Below are 17,624 nucleotides of genomic sequence, written 5' to 3'. Positions count from 1 at the left end.
AGGCAAGTCTGTGGAGAATGGTGATCATACAGTGGTCTCTCAATTATGCTGAAGATGACAACATCTTCCCTAACCTTACAGACTCAGAGGACAACATTCTACAAGGGCAGTTGCTCCGATGTCTCAGACTAGGATTTTGCCAACATTTGCACATTGCTGAGTGCCTGAGGTTGGCATGGAGCACAGTAAAGTTCCACCTTCCAAATGGAAGTGATCTGCAAGCAAGCCATAAAACTCATCAAGTTTAAACAAAAAGACCATCAGTTTTGAGACCACCACCTGCTTGCCATTCATTTGCAAGGCACAGCAAATGTTGTTGCAACTATGGAAAGTTGCCCTTGAAGCCTGTCCTGTCTCATGGTGACACTCAGACAAGGCATGTACCTGCTGCTATGAGGTGACACCATTCACAGGAGCAACAAAGTGGGATGCACCCAAACCTAAACTTCGGCTTTTTATTTTATTTTACTTTAGACAATTCTCAAGTTTGTTGTGCAAAGGCTGCATCAGCGTTTCCTCTATAAGCTTTGCTGAAGTTTTTAACCTGACAATACAGAATACATCCCCAAGTCTCTGATTTGGAACAGATCTTTGGGGATTTCCGATCAGACTCTTTCTGACTCTGCAGTGTTTAGTCATGAACGTGCTGTAGTCCATAAAACACGTTTTACTCCTCCCAGAGGGATGTTACTGCACATCTGGAAAACAAAAGGCATATAATTTCAACCAAAACAAGGGAAGAGCTAGTTAACTTCAGCAATAAAAGAGGTCTGTGCTCTTGCTAGAACCCCTTATTTGGACCCAGTGTGCTTGCCACCAAGAGCTGGAAGAGGAGAGACATAAAGTTGAAGGAGGTGGCATCAGGAGAGAAGCTACTGCTCCATCAATCTACTCTTCTGGTCTTTTCAAGAAAAATGTCTTCAGAGGAACTGGATGCATGGGAGCTGATGAGAAAAGATATTTTCACTTTCCAGGCAGCAGTCACTGCGCTGAATTTGATTCTGAGCGGCGGTGTGTTCTGGCTTCTGGTTGCTCTCCAGCTCATCATGGCAAGGCAGCGAGTTGGGCAAAGCTTGCCAGAACGCAGCAGCAGGTGCTGCGTGTACTAATGCCCAGTGAATGACTGCTACAGCACCAGGACTTCAGCAACAACATAGCTCAAGCACTGAGAAGAATGTGACCTTGACTCCATTTCAACACATGGCTTGTGACTGACAACATGAAAGGAGGAAATAAGGCAAAGCCTGTTAGCCTGTGGGCTTTACTATGGATAACAGCATGTAGATATGTACACTTTCTCTCTCCATACTCCCTACAGGAGAGGCCCCCATCATGACCCTCCACAGCCACAGGATGGTTGATGGTCCAGTTCTGCATGCCTATGTTGCCTTTTTACACCTTGATGGCTCAGGAAATACTGTGATTAACATAACGCAGACGACAAAACAGAGTGAAAACCAAAGTGTCCCTTCCCCAAACCACAAGAAGCGGGCAACATTTTTGGCAACGTTTTAGTCACACCTGCAAGCAAATAATGTCAATCAAAAGACTTTGTAGGGGAATTTGGCAGCATTTAATCCTGTCGCTTTTTAGTGATCCCTGCAGTCCTAATATAAAGTGATGTAATAATGAACGATGTGCAGTTCCTTATTCAGGGCTGCCATGCATCAATTTTATGATGTGTATTGGCTATCTCAGTAATGACAGAACCACCACTTTTCTCTGCAGGGCTGCATTAAATCAGCATTTTAAGCTGTCAGGTAATAATTCCAAGTTCTAGAATAATAAAGTATATTTATACCATACTCCAACATCAATACAGTGAATGGAAAACCATGCTCCTTTCCTGGAGTTATTTTTTTTTAGAAGTCATTTCATTGTATTAAATGTGGTGGGGTTTTTTTTCTTTTCTTGGTTGACTTTTATTTTGTTTTCTGGCATACAGAAAGCTACTCTTCTTCTATAGTAACAGCACAATAAATATGTGGAGGTTGGAAGTGAGGAAAGCCACCTGCAACTTCAGCTTAAAAAGCAAATAGCTCTGTGCAGCCAAACACACACTGAAAGACTCCAAGCTTGGCTTTCCCTTTAGAAATATGGAATTCCTGTTTTGATCAGTTATCTCTGAGCAGTTAGTGTGTCTGGAGCTACCAAAAAATGCACGTGTGGAGTATGGCAGGTGAGAAACAGCCAGATGAGTGCCTCCTAGAAAATCAAGAATCTCCCCTACCAGTGAATGATGGCATGTTAGCTCCATCCCAATCCCACATCCTGCCATCAAGTAACAGAGGATCAGTACACCTTCACTGCAGTAAAGGAGGCAGCAAAGAAACTTTTATATTTGAGCCCTGCTAAAAGAGTTATTTACACCATAAGATGAGTTATATCATTTCCCATTGACCATCTGACACCAGTACAGTTGAAATTGTTTTTGCTACAACTTCGTAGTGATGGCAACATTCCTGTATCAGAGAGAGCCTAAAACCATGTCTAGTGGTATGTAAAACATTGGTTTGTCCAAGGGAATTTGCGTCTCCATGCACTCAATGTCTATTGTATTAAAGCCATGAATCGTGGCTTCTATTGCAGGGCAAGAATGGATTTTCCCTCCCCACATCAATAACTAACTTGGCTTCCTATTTTTCACCCTGTCTTTATCATCTTTTCCTCCCTCTTCAGTATTGCAGACCAAAGAGAGATGAAGGCATGACAGACACAGGCTGGTGTCCTTGCTGCCCAGGGCACAGAGCTGACAAGTGGATGGTCACCTCAGGAACAAGTCTGAATTCTGCCATTAATATTCCCTGCCCCTGTAAGCAGAGCTGAGGATTGGTGCATGAAGTTGACTCGTGCTGCATGGGGCACTACTAACACTGCATGGAGCACTACTCATGCTGCATGGGGCACTACGCTGCACCACTATGTGCTAAATATATGGTACATGCCAGGCCAGGAGATCAACAGGTTGCTGTTTTCAGTGAGACCCAGTTGCACATCACTGCAAAAGGTACTGAGGGCTCTCAGCCCATTTTTGAATGGTTTGGTGCAACTAATGCATGAAAGAAAAAGTAATACTTGGAGAAATCTATACTCAAACCTTGGCAGGCTCCATCAACTCTCAAGTCTGGCCTGCTAGAAAGCAAATTGGGACAGAAGTAGTAAAGAAATTCTGGATTTTTGTGTAGCATTCTATCAATAATGGGAAGAATAATGCAACAAGCAGGAGGAGAAAATACTTGAAAGTAGTTACTAAGGCTCCCCTCAAGGGTTTATGGCCCCACTGTAAAGAACACTTTTCTAGCAAGCAAGCAAGAAAATGTGTCTTATTACTCAAATTATTTGGGTGGCAGGTAAAGAAATGCTTCCAGCAAGTATAAAACCATTCAGGACCACAGCTGTCTCCATCCCTGCAAGCATCTAGCAACATAAGGTAATTTGAGTTGCAAGCCTTTGCCTCATAAAGTGATGAGCTACTGGATTAGTCGAATGATGAATTAACTAGGAATGAGAACTGGAAGGAGCATCAGGGACTATTTATGTACTGCTACACACCTCCTTAGCTAGTCCCTGTGCATCATTTCAGGAACTGTCTTAATCATTTAATAGTTTCATCTTCCTGAAGAGTCAGAAACATTTCTGTCCAGAGGTTTTTCACCCCAAAAGAAAGGCTTGGGCCGTACAGACCAACAGCCTAGCACAGCTTCATCTGCCCTCCAGATAACCACATCCCTGAAACTGGTTCACTTCTTTTTAACAATGCTGAAGTGTTCTGTCTACTAGTTCACACTATTCTGACACACTGATTGATTCACAGGGGACACAATCTGACCCCAATTGTAAGTTACTAGGATGACCAAAGAGCACTACTGTTCCCTCTGACATGCTGGGTGTGCTGGTTGAGGGCCAGCCCTCCCTCCCAGGAGGGAACTAGTGAGCACTCAGGATTGCATGGTGGCTGTGGCAACCACCTTAGGAGAAAGTGCAGAATCCTCTTGAATTTGTCTTCCTTTTCTACTTCTTTGATTCAAGCTTGCACAGAGCTTGGCTTTCCAACTGTCACTGTTTGCTGAATTGCTCTGAAACGCCCTCCTGAGACAAGTGGTGAACACTGCTACTGTGCACCTCTCAAAGCACCCCAACCCCCAAATCTCCAGATGTTTTACTGCCATTTAAAACATGAGGCTTTATTTTGCCCTCTGAAACAGTCAGTGTCATTCCCAAGATACAAATGCAAACACAGACTTCACAAAATCTCCGATGAGCCTCGCCAAGGGAAGGCAGCAGCTCCCGAGTGAGAGCTGTCCAGGTCAGCTGGGGGGCTGCTGCTGCCTAGGTAAGTAAGTGTGGGGATAGAAGCCCCAGTGTGGTCAAGGCTGGCCTGTGCCACTACACCCCAAGGCCACAAACCATCCTGGAACACAACAGCTGAAGTGGGGATAAAAGAGAAAACTCCTGACCTGCAGCTTTATGCTCTGGAAACAAGTTTATCTTTTTCTTCTTAGTAGTTGGAATGAACAGTAGATTTTAAACACAGAGCCAGCATGGGCTGAGGAGAGCTGGTTGTGTTAAAAGGTGACGTGGCCTGAGGTATATATAGTCTTGTACTATTCACATTAATGATGATGATTTTTACCCAAACTCATTGTTAGTTCAACCCTAGTCAAGCAGATGGATGAATCAGCCCAGTGTATGGAGACCAGCATAAACACACTTACCTGGTTCCTTTGTCAAGTGGAAGACACTTGGACTCATGTTGACACGGATTTAGATCAGGAACACAGTGGTTAATCACCTCATCACACAGTTCACCTGAGGCAAAAGAAAAGCAATAAAGCTGTAATGTAACTTGGACAATCCCAAAGCAGCTGCACCCCTGTTCAGGGATGGCACATGTCTCTAGATGGGGAGGCAGCTCAGTAACTCAGCAGGAAGTGACAATGTTTCTTGGGAGGGCACGTGAGACTTCACTAAACTGGGCTCCTTTGACCTTTAGTGACTGTATTGTTTCTATCACATGAATTTGAAAGGCTGGCATAAAATGCACTGACATATAAACTGAACTTGGAGACAGACTAAGGATCAAATGGGCAGTTCCTGACCCAGAACCTCTTATATCAAAGCAAGAAAGTGACACAAAAGCAAAGTGGCTCATTGAACTGTAACATTTTCACACTGAAACATATTTTATCCCTAGTTAATACTTTGTCAAAGAAGCCGATTGGACATCACTCTGGAAAAGAACAACAACCACAAACCCTCCTCCCCAAAACGTCTGTGACTCTTCAATAATAGGAACCAGCCTTAGGACTGCATGCAATTATAAAACATTCACTATTTGTAAGAATAGTGCTCTATTGTGCTCATAGGAGATGATGTCTTTGCAGAAAAACATCCATCATGTGTAAGCTCAGCTCAGCTGTTCCTACGTATGGTGTGTTACATAGCATGCACCTCCCTGGATTTGTATAAATTGTAATAATTAATAGTTCCAGAGTGTTCAAACACAGTTTATTTAAATACTACCCTTCTCTGAGTCCTAAATTATTAGGTCACACATCAGTACCCCAGGATTTGAGATCCAGCCAAAGACCACAGAAATCTTTGCCTTCCCAGGAAACCAAAAGAAACCTACCACACACCTCCCAAAGCCATGTGGGAAAAGCAAAGGTCAAGTACTCAGCATGGAGACCCCCAAAAGCTACAGCCCCAAAACCCCCTGCGCAGCTGTATCAGAAGACCACATCTGCAGGGTTTCAAGGTTATGCATGTTTTTTGTGCCTATACATGATACATACCATCACATGAGCAACAAGCCATGTGGATGGGGTGGGAGAAAGGCTGAAGTGGGAGGCCCTGGTGGGCTGGCAATGTTTTAGCAGTATATTCATGAAGCTGCAGCTCTACCTGCATCTTGGGAGAAAACATCTGCAAATGTCCTTACATTCTAACTCCTGTGGCTACAGAGAAACACTTGAAAACACAAGCCAAGCAAACCACAAAGATCAAAATTGAAATGGAAAATGCAAATCAGAACTGTTTTTTATCAGTCTTGGGATCTGGCAGGGATGACTGAGAGCACAATTGGGAGGATGACTCTGGTGATGACAGGGATGGTTTTAAGTTGTGAACACCCCCAGCTCACTCCTTCAAGGTTATTTCTCCCATCTCTCCAGCCTCCCTACGGTAGAAGCTACATAGCTCATTATCTGACTCTTCATATTACAATGGAAGTATGATACATAGTTTTTTTGTTTGTTTCAGACATGGAACATCTAATGTGGCTGCTTTTGAGAGTTGTCAACCATCAGTGACAACCATCAGTTGTCAATACAAAAGCATTGGAGGCATGAGAGAGGGTAGTACCACAGGAACCCTGTACTCATGCTCCATACATACCCTCATGGCTTTTAGTGAGCTGGGTTTGACAGTATTAGAGAAGCCTGGCATGGCAATCTGCAGTGGACAGTTTATTGTTCATAGGATCAGTTATAAGACAACCAATTCCATCTGGAGCCAAGGAATCCAGGAAGCCACCACTATTAAGTACTACCAAGCCTTTTCTGCAGCCCTGGGCAAATCTTGGGCAAATGTAATGAATGTATCCAACCCTGGAAGTGGGTCATGCCAAATGCTGAGAAGCCATGGGAACCAGGAAAACAGATAATTGCCTGGACTTGAGGTTTGCCCATTTTACTTTGTTACTTCTCAAAAGCAACTAGAGACATTCAACTTTATAAATACGAACCAAGCTGTCATTGGGGACAGCTATTATCACATTTTTGAGGTGGCAGAATTGGAGAAAGGTCTGCTTGCTAAGCAATCCCCAAACCCACAGCCCTCCAACCTTCCCAAATATCAACAGGCAAAGTGACTCCCTCGGCCTTTGGGCAGACATGAACGTGAGCAGGTCAGAACTTGCTAGGATACCTGGACAACTGCCAGTTTGTTGTTCCCCTTACGTGCTATGAATCTTATGTGAATATAAACATGGAAAAAAAATAACATCTGGTGACATTAAAAAAACTCAGTGATCTAAAGCTGGAAATGTTTTGGGAAGCCCTTCAACTATCCTTTCACTAAAAATGGTCAATACACACTTTTGAGGTTTCAATTTTTTTTTTTTTTGGTTGTTATTCTGAAGAAAAGGAAACAGTCTTTTAAAAAACCAACAGTTTCATAAACTCTCAAAGGAAATCATAATTCTTTTCAAAGTATTCTTCTCAACAGTCTTGACAAGTGCTTAGAGATCCAGTAAAAATCTCTCCAAATGTCAAATATTTTGACTCACTCTCTCATTCTGAAGGCACCACTATCAAAATGTAGGAGAATTCTAGGCTAGGTACCAAACATAGCATCCAAAAAAAAAAAAAAAGTACCATTTTTCATGCAAAGCTTGGAACTTTTAAGGATCCTTCCTGTTGTTTTTCCCATCTATCACTCATTAAGAAGCTCACTTGGGAATGCCTTGCAACCAGAGCAGCCTCATCTCAGGAAGACAATTCTTGATGCATTATTTCAGGCTCCACCAATATTCAGTAGATGTTGCAGAAGGCATGCCAGGGAAATAAAACACTTTCTGAGAAGCAAAACCCAAGGCACCAGCTACAGAAAGACTTTCTCATATTTTATTCACTCAGAAAATATCTGGGCCAAAAAACCTACCCTCAGACCTGAGAGTGCAATACTCATTGGCTGCTTTAATGTCAGTATCAGAGGAAAAATCTGATCCTTTTTTTTTTTTTGAGTGACACAGGGCTGCTTCTCTGTGCAGCAATTAAAGGTCTAGTCCAAATTCCTCACTGAATAGCTATGTGAACCTAAAAAAACCCTGGACATTCATCTTAGCCCAACTTTAGGAGCACTAATTCTCTTTGTGGAAGATATTTGATCATGCTAAAACAACAGAAGCCTTCAGTGTAATGCTGACCCAAATGCAGAAAACAATCCAACATCCACATTTTCCTGTCTCCTATGTAGTCTCAGATCACAACTCTAATTGGGTACACAGAGATTTTTGAAATGCTTATATAAAAGACAGGATAATGACAACTAGATTTCTTTTCTAATCAGTTAATTTTTTTTTAACCTTTCACCAAAGCCAAACAAATAAATCAACATGCAATGCACCCCAACAAAGAACAGGTTGAGATTACGTCAGATTCACAAGAGGAAAAATACTTATGCCAACAGATTTTACTTTTCATAGTAGCTGGAGGTATTAGGTCAGTGATGTTCTGTGGTCTGAAGGATACAAAGATGGTATCTTTAGAAACACAGGCACATCCCCTCAGCTGCCTGGGCACTGCATTTCAAAGTTCTTAAGACAGATGAAGGAAGCAGTCTGATCTGCCACAAAAAATCCAACTTCCAGATCAAAACCAAGTTCTACTGACAGGAGGAATACCAACAGGTGGATGTCCCATTGCTGTTCTGTCTCATGCGTTGAAAAATCCTCCAAAAGAAACACTCCAGCCCACCCTCAAAAAAGAAAAAATAAAAAAGAGAAAAAGAAAAAAGTCCCCAAACCTTCACCAGCACTGCTTATTGCTTAAAAACAAACAAACAAATCAACCAAAACAAAACAACAAACCCCCCTCCCCACAAAACAAACAAACAAAAAACCCAACGCAGCAAACATTTTTATTTAACTTTATGCAACATTTTCCTGGTCTTATTTTTTTCAGCAAAACCATGAATTTCATGGGGCTTTCCACATTCACTTTTCATAGGGCTCACTGCTTATGCAGAGCTGCCAAGAAACATGCCTAGGTTTTTCTGCAGCCTTCCCAGGTCTCATAACGAAGCCCAAACAACAACAGAGCAATAAAGATGACTTTTACACAGTTTAATAATAATTGTTCTTTTTTCCCCTTCTGTACTATCATGAGAGCTATTTATTTCATGCCACATTAGACTTTTAAAACCCAGATCCAAGTTACATTATTTCTCCTTAATCAGTAAAAGAGATTAGATACAGTAATAGTATTTTACTTTTTTATCTGTAAGTAAAACTGCAGTTCTGAAAAAAGCAATCTAGACCACCAGGTTGCCGCCTATGAGTCTGATGATTTCCCTTTTGTTTCATATCTCAACTGGGTGACAACTTTGTTCTCTCATTCAGAGTATTCATCAAATAATTGATAAACCGACATAGAAAATATGTTCATCCTTAATGGGACAGAATCATAGAATGGTTTGAGTTGGAAAGGACCTCCAAAGGTCATGTAGTTCAATCCCCCTGCAGTAAGCAGGGACATCCACCACCAGATCAGGTTGCCCAGAGCCATGTCGAGCCTGACCTTGAATATCTCCAAGGATGTGGCCTCAACTACCTCTCTGGGTGACCTGGTCCAGTGTTCCACTACCCTCATGGGAAACAACTTGTTCCTACCATCCAAAGCAAATCCACTCTTTAATCTAACCCCACTGCTCCCTGTCCTATCACTACAGGCCTGAAGCCTGGAAGACTAAAAGCAAAAAAGCTGTCAAGAATTTCACAATATCACTTGAGAAAAGGAAAGTGCTTACAGTGAAGAAAGGATGAAGGAAGCCTGGACTTTATCCACAGTGAAAACTTTTACAGGCTGCACAGGGAGATGATGTATATTTGAATGGTTAAATAGTATGCAATTTTCCAGGTAAGTCAGAATGGAATTCTTCTCTTTACTGCTAAAAAAATTACTGCACTGTTTTTCTCATAAGAGATTACTCATTTTGTGTCTAATAATTTGTATCGGAAGAAGTAGGGTTTGTATTTTGTTCTCCCCATCTCTCCTTTCGGTCACTAAAAAGAAGTCACTGCCAACTGGAAATTTCAGAAAACAGAACCTAAAAACAGTTGGGTGGAACAGACATAGGATGTTTCTCCAAGATAATAATTCAGTTAGGAATGTTGTTGACGCTTGATTAAAAAGATCTGAGGCTTATCTTGGAAAATAAAAATATGCATTTTTTTACTTCCAAACTGTTTCAACTTGCAATGAATAAAGGAGAAACTCTGGAACTCCATCAACAGAAAATGCACTCAACTATCATGTTAGATACCAAATCATAAAAGAAATTACCTGGAATGCGATGTAGCGGTATGCTCTTCCTGACCTATTAATGAAGTTTGCTCTATCTTGATGAACACTGCCCACATTAAGCAAAGAACTAAAAGTCACTTTATGCATTTTATTCTGTGTTAATGCTTTAAAAACTCTTATCTGAGTTTTCATGTCTCATATTTTGGCCTCATATGAAGTGGGAACCTGAAGTTAAGATTCCACACTGAGATTCCCAAAGTGGCTTCTATTTTTCTGAATTAAGGAGTAATTATCTCTAATCTTGATGTTAATCAAAAGGGGAATGGACTAAACAACAAAATCTGGGGAGAGAAGTAATGAATCTTTGACTGCTTCTGATCCTTGACAGAGTATGTTCCAGTTCTACATGCTGCCAAAGCATGGAAAAAAAAAATCATACTCAGCATCACAAATGCCACAACGATGCAGTATGTAAAACATTAACTAGACTGGACAATCTCTAGGGCTCTTACAAGGTGGTGACTTGCATATCCATCAGAACCACTGTGTCTGGAATGGATCCCAGTTTTGCCAGACCTCCTACAATTTTGAGCTGTATTACTTCATATGGATGTTGTCCAACTATGTGATTTGTCTGGAATCTATTAGGGATCAGTTCAGTTGTCTACACAATCCAGTGTGTCCAGTCACATCGGAGATGCAATACATTTCCTGAGACATCCTTTCACGGCTGGCAGATAGGTCACTGGTCACATTGCCAACTCATGCTGGTCTGATGGGAGGAGAAGGAATGGGGGTTGTGGTTTGTTCATAACACTCTGCCACTCCTTCCTCATGCTAATCCTCTGCTCCAGTGTGGGGTCCCTCCCACGTGATACAGTCCTTCATGAACTTCTTCAATGTTGGTCTTTCCCACAGGCTACAGTTCTTCAAGAACTGCTCCAGGGTGGGTTCTAATACAGTCTTTGAACCAAGAGAGATCTCTGAAGAACACCTGATAGGCAGAAAGATTTCCTTATTTTCTACTGGCAGTTCTAACACGGCCATCCTAGAGATGCTGGGGTGCTGAACACACTGTCCATAGGTGGACTCTGCTTCTCCCAGCTTTATTAACTGTGCAGTATGCACTACCTGCCAGTAAGCAGGGAAGTATTTGGCTTGTGGTTGGTTTCGAATCCTCTGATGTGCTTCTTCACAGATGGGATTTAATGAATCATGAATCACATTTGAGGATGATACTCACTTCACCCACTCTTGAAGGCAGTAGTAGCTGAGACTACATTTTCTTTGGGATATACACTATGCTCCTGATGAACAAAGAGAAATTCTGTAGTATATCTCTCTCTTTAAACACGAGACACTACATTTTACAAATGGGAATCTGACCAGAAGGAGTTCTGGAGCTGAGAGCTCCAATATAATAGAACACCCATACTGAGACTAAGCTGCCAGTTACAGTCCTGTTTCCTTCTTCAGTCCCAAGTACAATGAGGTAAAAGAATCCAATCTGATAGCAATGACATGTGGGTCTCTTAATAAAACAGGACTGGTGGGCTTAAGCTCTTGAACAAAGATATAACTTCCAGATCTTCCAGCACTTCTCATTCATAGTTATACAAGAGGGAAATGTGGGCGTCTTTTTATGCTTTGCACTGAAAGCAAATATACTTCACATTTGCCAAGTAACTAATCCTGAGAACCTTCCATGTAAGGCAGAACTCCTTCAAATAAAAGGAAGAAACTACATCAAACTTTGACCACAATTTTCTGTTTGTCTCAAAGAAATTATGGCTAGAGTTCTAAAGTTTTAAAAAGGCTGATAGTTAAGTGCTCGCTTAAGTCTTCAGGGTTTATTAGGCAGTCCAGATCTTTGTGGAACCACAAGGCTGAACCACATTACCTAAAAAATTTCCTATATCAAAAATATTGTTGAAAATGTGCGGGAGGAAGCAGGGGGGAGGGGAGCAGGAGTGGAAAAAAGCCCTTTAATGCAGTGAGCCACTTCAGCTTCATTCAGCTGTCACTGGTGCCTGTCTCAGGGATTGCTGCAATTCAGCCCCACAATGGTTAGCAATGGGAAATGGGCTGAAGAGCTCCAGCAAAGAGTGTCAGCCACAAGTCACCACACAACTTCTTTCTTCCAGAGTTGTTTGGCTTGACTAAGTGCTCAGCTTTAGCCATGCAACCACAATCAGATACGCTAGAAAAAGGGACCATAATCACTAACAGTGAACAGTGTTCTGTCTAAAAGTAGCACAACTGCAAAAATCTCAGATACCATCTACCACAGAACACCACAAGGTCCCCTAAGGTAAAATAGATCTTAGCCTTCTCTTCCAAACACATAAAACCAGAAATAGTTTCTAGTCATTTTTTTAAGAGGTACTTTTTTCTGTGGTACAAACTGCTTCCAGCTTTTTCCCAGGGAAACAAACTATTTTAAAACACTTGTTCCCCGCTCTCCCCACCACGGGATGCCATGTATTTTAGAAAAAGACCTATTTTCAGTAGTAGAACCCACTAATTACAATTTTTTTAAGGTTTCAGAACAACGAGATGTGTTTATTTGCTGAGGCTTTTTAGGATCCTTAGCAAAAACTGAAATATTTCCTGTTTTTTTTTTTCTTGTGTGTAAGCACTAAATACTCCTGCCTGTTGACTAAAATCAAACAGACAGAAGGAAAAGTCACAGCAAACAAAAAATAAACCAGCATATAAAGCTAGTACATAGCACATGTTTAGTACAGCCCATTTGGTCACAGACTCACAGAATGCCAGGTTGGAAGGGACCTCAAGGATCGTCTGATCCAAATTCTCTAGGTAACACTCTAGTTGAAATGAGCTGGCCCAGCACCCTGTCAGGTTGAGTCTTAAACCTGTCCAGTGGAGGGGAATCCACTGCTTCCCTTGGGAGATAATGCAATCTCTAGCTGTTCTCAGGGGATACATTTTCTTCTGGAGTCCAATTGGAATCTTCCCAGGATTAACTTGTACCCATCACCTGTTAGGTCCTTTTGGTACGTTGGGACACAGCTTCAAGTGAAAGCACAGAGGACAGTGAGACTGCAGAGCAGATCTCTTTTGGAAGTACGAAATTCTATATTTGAATCTAGAACTATAAGTAAACCAGTGATGGATCCCAAGGTCTGTGACAGTAGTGAATGAAAAAAGGAATGGAAGGGAAAAATTGTATGTATTTTGTTCTACATTTCTAAACCACAAAGCTAGAGAGATAGCTGGAGACAGACCATGTTGAAGATAAAAATCAGAAAAATACAAAAAAGCAAAAGAACCATGGTGATTGATCTAATTCATATAGTCCTCTTTCAATGTTCCTATATGTTTCTTTTTGAAGAGGTGGAAAGTCTACAGAACTGTGAGGTTCTGTAATCCATCAAGGATCAAGTCCAACCAATTTGTAAAGCAGCCCACAGACTGTTCAGGCTTTAGAGGTTGCTGGATTTTGCTACATGATTATCCTGGAAGAAGTACATGCTTATAATTTAGCTTCAGTATTAAAATAACCAATTTGGGAGAGGAAAAATAAGACATCAATTGACAATAAAAGCCATCAGGACTGTGCTACACAGCATAAGTATTGTTTTGGTTATGTAAACACAGGCAATAAACTATGAAAATATTGTCTTTAAGAAGGGTGAGGAAACCTAGTAGTGGAGACAAGTGCTGGAATCTTTTTATGGCAATCACCTCCTTCCACCCTCCCTGTGAGTTTTGTCTTCTTCAATTTGTTTACCTGTTTCATAGAATGCATTTGTATTTGTACATTGTTTTCATAGATTAGATCCATAGAATGCTTTGGGTTGGAAGGAACCTTAAAGATCATCTACTTCCAACTCCCCTAGCATTGGAAGGGACATCTTCCACTAGACCAGGTTGGTCGAGGCCTTAAACACCTCCAGGGATGAGGGTTTTAAAGTTAACTAGATGGAAGAGAACTAGGAAGGAGGTGTGAGTGTGGGTTATTTTTCAGTGGGTTTGTTGTGTTTTGTTTTATTGCAAGTGCAATGGGACTGGAGTATGGCAAATTCCTCCCATCAGCAGTCACTTAAACTGGCCATTTCTCATCTACTTTGAGTGGGAGAAAAGACTGTCAAAGAATTTCAAATGAAAACACTGCAAAAAGTGACTAATTGAAGAAAGCTCTTTGGCCTTCATTATTCCAACCAATGAATCAAAAATTTATGCATTATTTGGGATATTGTTTCCTAAAAAGGCTACAACATATAAAATTAGACAGACAGAAGATAAAGCAGGAAAAGGCTAAGGTATGGAAGAAACCCAAACCCTGGATACTGCAGCTCTCTCAATAGTCACCATTTCCAACACACGCACTTTTAATTTGCATTTCATTTTGGAACACAAGATTTACTAACACAATTTAACTGTTAGTCAACTAAACCAAGGGGAAATCCTAAATATTTCTTACAGCACAACACACATACATGCTTCCACCCTATATTCAGACTATTCTTTATTTTATAACACACGTTTATTTCAGATGTGCAGTGTTTCCTGGAATATCACTGCAGCCTTACTAGTATTATGGCATCCAAGACCACAAGAGTGATGAAGAATTCAGACTACCTACTTCACAGAACACCAGAGCCTGTCTGCCTCTACAGTTGAGAAAATAAGGAATCTGCAGTAGCTGAGCTGGGCAGCTACATCCAACAGCCTGCATGGTACTCAGAACATCACAGATTATCACAGATTATCTAGTCTCATCTCCACTGTAACACAGATTACTCTTGAATTAACTTGTGTTTCAACTGCAACATCTGCTGAGAAGTCCAGTTTGTATCTGGAACCAACAACTCTTGGATACTTACGCTGGTAAAATGTATCGTATAGTCTGGATTTGTTCAGCCACAAAGCCCAGCCAATGAACCTGACAAAGAAATTTCTATTCTCCATAAAAAGTGTTTGTGAAAAAGCAGTAACAACAAAAAAGCCCAACACAATCCCACAAACAAAAAAAACCAACTCAAAAAATGCTTACTCTGCTTGCCTCTTCATGACTTGCCTATGGGCTTCCATGCGTTTTCTTTGCTGTTCTTTCAATGAATCAGTTTCAGATGATCTCCAGTTCCTTGTGTTTCTATTCAATTCTTAGAGGACCCTCAAAACCATGTCTTAGATTTGCTTGGCTTGTCTGCAACTTTTGCTTGGCTGATGACTCTAATTCTTCCAGCCATTTTATGTTGTTTCCTACTTTTATGCTAAGAGCCAGGTGCACCTCTGAGGGATATTTCAGTCCAGGCAGCTGCACTACAGTGAGTCCTTTCAGGTGACTGATCAGGTTTGAGGAACTATCTCACTCCAAAATGGAGGTAAAGCACGTTAAGGCAATTTGTTCATCACAGCTCACTAAACTCTTCCTTTTTTTAAAGCAGCATGAACTATTGTAAGCCTTCAGACTTCATGAGGCAGCAATGTGCCCCAAGAAGGCCAATGGCATCCTGGGAGGTATTAGAAAGTGTGCAGTTAATAGGTCGAGAGAAGTCCTTCTCCCCTTCTACTCTGCCCTGGTGAGGCCACATCTGGAATATTGTGTCCAGTTCCGGGCCTTTCAGTTCAAGAAGGACCTCAGGGAACTGCTTCAAAGAGTCCAGTGCAGAGCCACAAAGATGATGAAGGCAGTGGAACATTTCCTTTATGAGGAAAGACTTAGGGACCTTAGCTTGGAGAAGAGGACACTGAAGGGTGACCTCATTCATGTTTATAAATATGTAAAAGGTGAGTGTGGGGAGGATGGAGCCAAGATCTCAGTGATGTTCAGTGACAGGACAAGGGGCAAGGGGTGCAAGCTGGAGCATAGGAGGAGAAAAGAAGGAGAAACTTTTTCACTGTGAGGGTGCCAGAGCCCTGGAATAGGCTGCCCAGAGAGGTTGTGGAGCATCCTCTGGACACATTCAAAACTCACCTGGATGCATTCCTGTGTAACCTACTCTAGGCAATCCTGCTCTGGCAGGGGGTTGGACTCAATGATCCTTCAAGGTCCCTTTTAACCCCTAACATTCTGTGATTGTAATTTAAGAAGCACCTCTACTTCTGCAGTCTTTTGCACTCATGATTCATATTATATTTTTCCAGAAGTACTTCCTGCTCTTTTTTAAAATGCAGTTTATTGCAACTCTAGTCACAGCTACTGCCTGCACAGTGATAGCAAGTGCTCATTGTGTGCTATATACAATTATGTGTACCTACATTGCAAGACTGGGGTCTAGTATTTGGCAAAGTCCTGCTCATAAGCAAGAGCACAGCACAGACAATGGTCAGTGTTAAAAAAAAAAAAGGCAAGCAGCTGGAAGTTGATATAAAATACTTCAAAACTGATTCTGAAGTATCATATGAGTTCTCTGGCCCCTAACAAGACTGCAATTTGAGAAGAAATCCCAATCTAGTTCTTTTCTATACTTTTTTGTGTGAGAAAAAAAAAATCTGCAATATGCCTGTGGAAAGGAACAGACATTTGCATATATACTGAGTTCAGCTCCTTACTAGATATGTTTGCTTTCTTGGCTGGGCAAATATATTTCCTCTTGTAAATGTAAAGATTCTGCTTCTCTGTAGAGAGTTGTGTTTGAAACCACCCAAGAACAGCTCCCATAAATAGTGCACGAGTAAGCAGAATGGGCTCAACATTCTATGAGCAAAAACCCTTCACTCTGCTAAGCTGAAGTTTTTCCGTGTTTGGCAGAAAGATCATTTTAGAAGTACAATAAATGTACACAAAAATCATAGGGCTTTTTTTTCTGAGCTAAAGATTTACATGGGCCTCCTTTGTATCAGCCACAGAAGTATTTTAAGAGTTTGGAAATTCTAGAAGCTTTCCTCCTGCCTTACTCAGCCACTCAAGCTTGATCCTCATTAAATCCCCTGACATGTAATATATTCCAGCGTACAAGAAGCCCTTCATTACTTCCCCATGCTTAGAAGGTAATAAACCCATTTCAAAGGATAGAAGTAGGAACTATTGCAGGTGTTTCCTTACCACTCCATGCTGAGCCAGGAAGGCCATACTAACACAGCTTGAATGAGTCAATAGTATGTTCCAGTAACGATTTGAGAAAGAGCATTTTTAGATTCCAGTTAAGAGGGTTTCTGCTCTTGCAGAAGGAATTTATCTGAAATCAGGATGGGTGCTGGAGATACTAATTCCATTTGTAACTCAGTTACCAACTTCTGTCACCATGGATTTAGCAGGTGACTGCGCATCTGCTGAACTGGGCTAACTGCCATGGGTGCACACCAAAGGCTACCACTGAGCCTACGGTTTCTCACACAGCCGTTGCTTCTCCACTTCTGAAATGGAGATAATGAATTTAAAGCACACACTGTCAAGCTCATTTTATTTAATAAATGCAAACCTCTGAGATCTCAGGTGAAAGCTATGCCCCAAAAGCTATTTTCATACTATTTTTATTTTCCAAGATTCAGAACAGATGTATATCAGACTCAGCTTAGTACTAGGAATATTTCTGAAATACATTTAGAGAATGTGTGTGCAGATGTCCAGACAGATTTCTCCGTCACCTTAGACTTCACTGTATTTTAATGCATTTTACAATAAGGCAT

General features: G+C 41.3%; 1 protein-coding gene across 1 annotated transcript in view; it reads right to left on the bottom strand.

Annotated features, from left to right (window-relative positions):
* Window positions 1–17,624, bottom strand: part of SLIT3 (slit guidance ligand 3) — a 503,078-nt gene that overhangs the window by 32,042 nt on the left and 453,412 nt on the right. The window contains exon 29 of the mRNA XM_054389401.1: window positions 4,716–4,809. Coding sequence (XP_054245376.1) covers window positions 4,716–4,809 — 94 coding nt within the window. The remainder of the gene's footprint in view (window positions 1–4,715; window positions 4,810–17,624) is intronic.

The sequence above is a fragment of the Indicator indicator genome, chromosome 18 (assembly GCF_027791375.1).
Source record: "Indicator indicator isolate 239-I01 chromosome 18, UM_Iind_1.1, whole genome shotgun sequence".
Lineage (NCBI taxonomy): Eukaryota > Metazoa > Chordata > Aves > Piciformes > Indicatoridae > Indicator > Indicator indicator.
The sequence above is the reverse complement of the archived record's forward strand: the minus strand, read 5'-3'. Positions and strand labels throughout refer to the sequence as shown.